The 6682-nt window shown below is 35.9% G+C and overlaps 1 protein-coding gene across 1 annotated transcript; it reads left to right on the forward strand.

Annotated features, from left to right (window-relative positions):
- Window positions 1-915: 915 nt before the first annotated feature.
- On the forward strand, window positions 916-5390 carry LOC113318586 (cysteine-rich receptor-like protein kinase 2). Its single transcript, XM_026566771.1, has 9 exons — window positions 916-1168; window positions 2271-3053; window positions 3166-3279; window positions 3370-3509; window positions 3681-3894; window positions 3971-3977; window positions 4044-4268; window positions 4446-4596; window positions 4727-5390. Exons 1-9 carry the CDS (start codon window positions 1123-1125, stop codon window positions 5072-5074), a joined length of 2028 nt encoding a protein of 675 aa, XP_026422556.1. The 5' UTR covers window positions 916-1122; the 3' UTR covers window positions 5075-5390.
- The last annotated feature ends 1292 nt before the right edge of the window (window positions 5391-6682 follow it).

Below are 6682 nucleotides of genomic sequence, written 5' to 3' on the forward strand. Positions count from 1 at the left end.
TTTTCGCCCCAAAAAACACCCCTTAGCAGGCACCTTTGGTTGGGCTACGTAATTCATATCCCCCAATTAGTTTCCATATCCCCAACTGCGCGTTCATTATTTTAGGGGTTAAAATTTGTCACAACTGTTTTTATTTTTAAAAAAAAATAATTTCCTTATTAGATAAAGGGTTATTTTTGTAATCAATTCATATTATGATTAATTATGGACTTGTCATATGCTAAATCTTAATGGTGGGTTTTTGATACACAAAAAAAGTAAATTGGGCTAGAGAAAAAGTTTCCCGAAAAATAAACGCTACACAAATTCGTATCAGAAATGTCATGTAAAAGACATTTTTTTATCAACGTGCAACCCACGTGCACTCTATTTATTTTTAAATAATTGTGGACCAAATGGAAAAGGTGATTTCTGAAAGGACTAAACAGATTTGGAACCACCTAAAAAAGGACCAAATGATATTTTTCCCCTTAAAAAATCTTATAAAAATATTAACTAAATTTAAGTGGGACCCGTTTTAACTAACTTAACTAATTTTTACCATTTTTTTTTGTTTTAATCTCCATTGAGTTCGTTGGGTTTAATATGACACGCTACGTACAAAATCTTTTATCTGAAGATTTCCTCATCCATTTTAGTGGTGTACTGTTACTACTGTATCCCATTGGACTTGATCTTATAAGTATGCAAACGAGAATATATAATACCGTGTATGATCGGGAGAGTCGCTAATACGACATTATTACTTTTTTATTTTAACAGTCCAAAAGTCCAATCACGCGGTTTTACTTTTAATGTACATTTCCTTTTTCGTTGTGGCAATGTTTTTTTGTCAACGAACCAAGTCAAGTTATAACAAAAAAGAGTAATGGTTGTTGAATTTTATAACATGAAAGAAGACTTTATTTCTTTCCAATTTTCCTTCTTCGTTGAATAAAAGAAGACAGAGATACAAGTTCCTCTCTCTCTCTCTCTCTCTCTCTCTCTCTTTCTTTCTTTCTTTCTTATATGTTTATATTTTGCAGAATTGGAGATATGGGTGGGTGTGATGAGTGAGCACACAAATCATTCTATTTTTCTGCTGATGAAGAAGCACTATACTCAAATTATATCTCTCCGGCGATGAACTCATCCTTGATTAATCAGTTTATCGATTGCCCAGCAGGTACTTATTATAATCTGTACTCTTTCCGGTTTATAACTATGTCAATCTTGTTATTCTTTAAATTTAGTTTCATCTCAAGATATGCGCAAGATTTGTTTGAGTATTGTTATTCAGTAGCTTGATTCATTTAAAGATGTTGTGTTTCTTGATGATCAACTTAATAAGCAGCCCGCCATCTAATCTTTGTCTCGATATAAACCCTAATTTCTTATCAGTTGGATTCCATAATTTATAACTGAGTTAAACAGAAACGGTAATGTAGGTAATCGTACTGACTGGAGATTTTACTTTCGTCAGCACGTTTATAAATAAGAAAATATAGGTAGACACCAAAAATGCTGGTGAAATTTATAACTCTACTTATAACCTGCTAACATAATACCTTCTTGTATCCTTCTCAATTCTCATGCTAGCTAGTACCCCATGCTGATGCCAGCCTTAAACAAAAAGAAAAAAGAAAAGAAAAAATTGGTTTTGTTTGGTAGAGACAGTTGAAATTGGATGGCAGGCAATGTACATGTAGTACCCCTGGAGTGTTAAACTTCTAGAAACGTGAAACGAGTATTATTCTTTAGATCCTGGAAATGAAGACAGAAGATGTTTGTAGAAAGGGATTCAAGTTTTTCAAGACTTATCTTAATATTGTAAGGTATAAAAAGCAAAAATCACATCTCTCTCTCTCTCTCTCCACAAAATGTCTAAATGCTCACCTGCTTCCATCAACGCTTAACTAGATGCACATTTTGTTCAAGTGTCAACATATCCTCACCAACTCCACTCAAAACTACAAAGAGACCAAAATTATTCCTTTCATACTTCATAACTAGTCGTGCTTATATTGACAACAATCCATACTTTATCCTCTTTTTTATCTTTGTCCAAAAATATGTCTGTCGACTTAACTCGATTAGTTCACTCACCCTTTGGAGGTAGCAGTCGTTTAAGAGACCCCTCAGTGGTGAAATATGGAGAGCAACCCTATGGTAGAATGGCCTTAAGCACACCTTACTTGCTTGAGAATTACTGTCCATATAATTTGAGTTCTCTTTTGTCTACTAGATATAACAATTTACAGAGATAACATCCTTTACTTGATCATATTTCAAACAGGAAAGGAAGTCGAAACCCAGGAAGTATATTGAAAAGATGGCACGGTTGTTTTTTGCTTTGCTATTTATAATATCTCTATTAGTAGAAACTACATTAAGTAAACCGAGACCAGAAACAGTCGAAATCAGATGCGAGACACAACTAGAACATAACACTACCATATATGTCCCCAACTTCATTGCTGCAATGGCGAATATCAGTGATCAAATCAAAACAAAAGGCTACGGACAAGCTATTGTTGGCACAGGACCTGATGGTAACTATGGATATGGTCAATGTTATGGTGACTTATCATCGCTTGATTGTACGCTATGCTATGCAGAAGCACGTACTGTTCTCCCACAGTGTTACCCATATAACGGAGGAAGGGTCTTCCTTGACGGCTGCTTTATGCGGGCAGAAAATTATAGTTTCTTTGACGAATTTACGGGTCCTAATGATAAGGCTGTTTGTGGGAATTCTACTCAAAAGGGACAAAATTTCCAGGATTTGGCGACGAAGGCTGTGCTTGATACTACTGCTGCTGCAATACGAGATGGTGGTTATGCAAAGGCTGAAGTGAAAGGATTGTCTTCAAGAAATGAGTCAGTTCATGTTCTTGCGGATTGCTGGAAAATTCTTAATGCTAGCTCATGCAAAGCATGTCTGCAGGAAGCATCAGCCTTAACGGTGGGATGTATGCCTTGGTCAGAAGGACGAGCACTTAAGACGGGATGCTTTATGAGGTATTCAGACATAGATTTCCTTAACAAGGAACAAACAACTGAAAGCTTGAAAGGTACTATACAAGTAGTTAATGTTTCCACATTGTATTAATTAAGGGGATATGATGTCATAAAACCAAACTGCACTCTTGACATGACTTTGGATATCTACTGATGACTTTGCAGTAAGCCCAGGAGTGTTGGTGATCTCGATTTTGAGTTCGTTGGCTGTTGTGGGGGTAGGGGTAGTCGTCGGAATGTACATTTGGAGGAGAAGAAGAATACAAAGGAAACGACGAGGTACACATTAAGCAATTTCTAAACATGCTTAGAAAAGATTAACTCCAATTAGTTTCTATGATTTATTCCTTCTTTTTGTTTGCTTTTCAGGTTCAGATGATACCGCTAAAATGGTGAAAAGTCTTGTGAACAGTAGCCTGAATTTCAAGTACTCTACCCTTGAGAAGGCTACTGGCTCTTTCGACAATGCCAACAAACTTGGGCAGGGAGGATTTGGTACTGTTTACAAGGTAAGATTCCTTTATGTTCAAGATATTTACATCAAATAAAGTAGGCTTCTCGTCCTTGACCCTAATGACTTTTATATTTGAGCTGCTTCGAAGATCAAGTGGAAGACCATTCTTTTAATCAAGTTATCTTAATATTAGTCTGTATTTTTAATCTACTTGCTTTTGTGACAGGGAGTTCTGGGTGATGGAAGAGAGATAGCAGTGAAGAGACTTCTCTTTAACAATAAACACAGAGCAGCAGATTTCTACAACGAAGTTAACATTATTAGTTGTGTAGAACATAAGAATCTTGTGAGATTGTTGGGTTGCAGCTGTTCAGGACCAGAAAGCCTTCTTGTCTATGAATTCCTCCCAAACAAGAGTCTTGATCGTTTTATCTTCGGTAGTTAAATTCTTTCGCGTAATAATCATCGACATTAGTAAATATGCTACTGTCGCTGCTTGCTGAATCCGTTTATTAGATTCTCAGTAGACTTGGTTTCTTACGAGACCTTGAGCTCTTACTTTTTGTTATGTTTATTTGAAATGAATTAGAGGAATGACACTGAACTGGGAAAAGAGATTTGACATAATAACTGGGACAGCAGAAGGATTGGTATACCTTCATGAGAATGCAAAGATTAGGATCATACACAGAGATATAAAATGCAGCAACATCTTGTTGGATTCGAAGCTCCGAGCTAAAATTGCTGATTTTGGATTAGCAAGATCTTTCCAAGAAGATAAAAGCCACATAAGTACTGCCATCGTAGGAACCCTGTAAGAGCCACATGTTCACTGAGCTTTAAATTCTAGAGAAAGAGAAAGGCAACAATTTTTTTTTTAGTACATTATAAAGGGTACTAACTAGAAAGGGAACTATTTTTTTTTTTCATATGAGGTCACATAAGAAAAGGATCTTTAGGGTGCGTATATGTTGTGCTTATGAATTTGCAGTGGGTATATGGCACCAGAGTACCTAGCGCATGGGCAGTTAACAGAAAAGGCAGATGTGTATAGCTTTGGGGTGCTCTTGATAGAGATTATTACTGGAAGGCAGAATACCAGAGGCAAAACTTCCGACTACTCTGACAGCCTCGTTACAACTGTAAGTTCCTCATCTGTTTCAAAAACAATAAATACATCACTGTCCATGCGCCATGTGTTTGAACTTTGAAGTGTTCTGACAAACAAAAAATCGGTTCTACTTTTTTTTATTAAAACTTTTTTGGCGACAGGTTTGGAAGCATTTCCAGCTGGGAAGAGTGGAGGAAATAATAGATCCAAAATTGACAATGCACGCCTATGATAACAAAAAAGAAATCAAAGAGGGTATATTGAGGGTCGTGCAAGTGGCACTTTTGTGCTCACAAGAAGTACCTTCGTTGCGACCGTCAATGTCAGCAATCCTACATATGCTTTTACAAAAAGATGAGCTGCTTCCGTTACCTACAAATCCACCTTTTATGGATGAGAAAACGATGGAGCTGAATGATATTAGTGAAGATCAGCGCTATCGATTCAATGCCAACTCCTCTCATTCAGTTGCGACTGCCTCTGATGGATCCCTATTATATGCAAGATAAGTTGATAACCTCAAAAAGAAGGTCAAATATATGCAGGAACTGCTGTACAAAATTTGATGCTACTATATATAACATGATCGCATCACGGTTTATGAGGCTATTCATGCTTCTTTTCATCCAGCTGCTATGACCCCCATTTTAAACATGGAAAGTACATGTATACCAATTATCCAGATCAGTATGGTTCTTAATGTAAAATCTTATAGTTTAGTTGAAAACCTCATTTTGAATTTCTTTCCTTCTCTGTGAGACTACAAAACGAGGCTTGTACAGAAGAAAACTAAAAATAACGGTTTACTAATTAACTATTGTGCAATAGTAACAATCGGTCTTTGTCATAGTGATCAGGAAAGTGAATCGGCCGAGTCACGCTCTGCAAATCGGGCGATCAACTCGTTCTTCTTTCTCATCATTTTCCAGCATTGACTTATAGATCTTCGTCGTTAATTCAGGTGAAATTTAAACTGAAAACATCAAATGATTGGTGTTTATTGATTCTAGTTGATTGTTTTACTATTAGTTGAAATCTTATCTTAAATTTTATGGAAACTCATCAAAATTTAGAAATGGATACATCTGTGGTGGACCTTAATAACTCTGTTGAAGAAAGTCCATCAATCGATCTAGTAAATGGAACTGATGAAAGATGTGTTGTATGGAAATTTTCATTAATTGTTCGTCTAGATTTGCTTCGAATGAAATTTTCTGATGTTGTATCAAATATGAAATACAATGGAAATTGGTAGGTCAATGCAAAATTATTCCATTGGGGAAGGGTTTCTTCACCATTAAACTTGATAATGAAGGAGCTCAAAGTTATATCAAAGTGGGATTGTGGGAGGGAAGTTTATAATCAAACATTATGGATTCGAAATTGGATACCAGATTTTCACCCAGAATTACATCGAACATCTTCAGCAATGGTTTGGGTTCATTATCCTGGACTGAGCTTAGAGTATTGGGATGAGCAGACTCTATTTACAATCAGTAAAGCTTTGGGAGAACCAGTAAAGGTAGATGAAGCTACTCTAAATTTTGAAAATGGTTTATATGCAAGAGTACTTATAAAAATTGACTTAGCAAAGAAAATTCCACATAAACTTTGGATTAAAACTAAGTTTGGAGGTTTTATGCAAAGTGTACTTCTAACAAAGCTACCAAAATTTTGCCACCATTGTAAGATTGTTGGTCATTTACAAGCTGAATGCAGAGTGAAGTCATCAATTGAAGCAGAAGTAGGTACAAGTCAAGAAAAACATAGAACTGCAACAACTAATCTCAAGCCAATTTCTCCTGAGAAGGTAAAAGATAAAGGAAAAAATTCAAATGGCAATCCATCACCCAGAACAAAAGCTCAACAAGAACAAGTCAAATTTGCTATTTGTTTTACTCCAGTACCAGAAATCAGTTAGCATATTTTAATTCCTCAACAACCAAATGCATCTGTTAATCTATCTTCTGGTAAATTTGAGTCTCTTAATACTGTGACAGAGGAGGAAGTAGATATTCATGTAAGTGAAGGGAATGGAAATTTATCTCCAGCAATAATACAACAAATAGCTGAGGATAATGCAGTTGAAAAGAGTGTTATCAACTTTATTAATGGCA

Source organism: Papaver somniferum, chromosome 10 (genome assembly GCF_003573695.1).
Source record: "Papaver somniferum cultivar HN1 chromosome 10, ASM357369v1, whole genome shotgun sequence".
Classification (NCBI taxonomy): domain Eukaryota; kingdom Viridiplantae; phylum Streptophyta; class Magnoliopsida; order Ranunculales; family Papaveraceae; genus Papaver; species Papaver somniferum.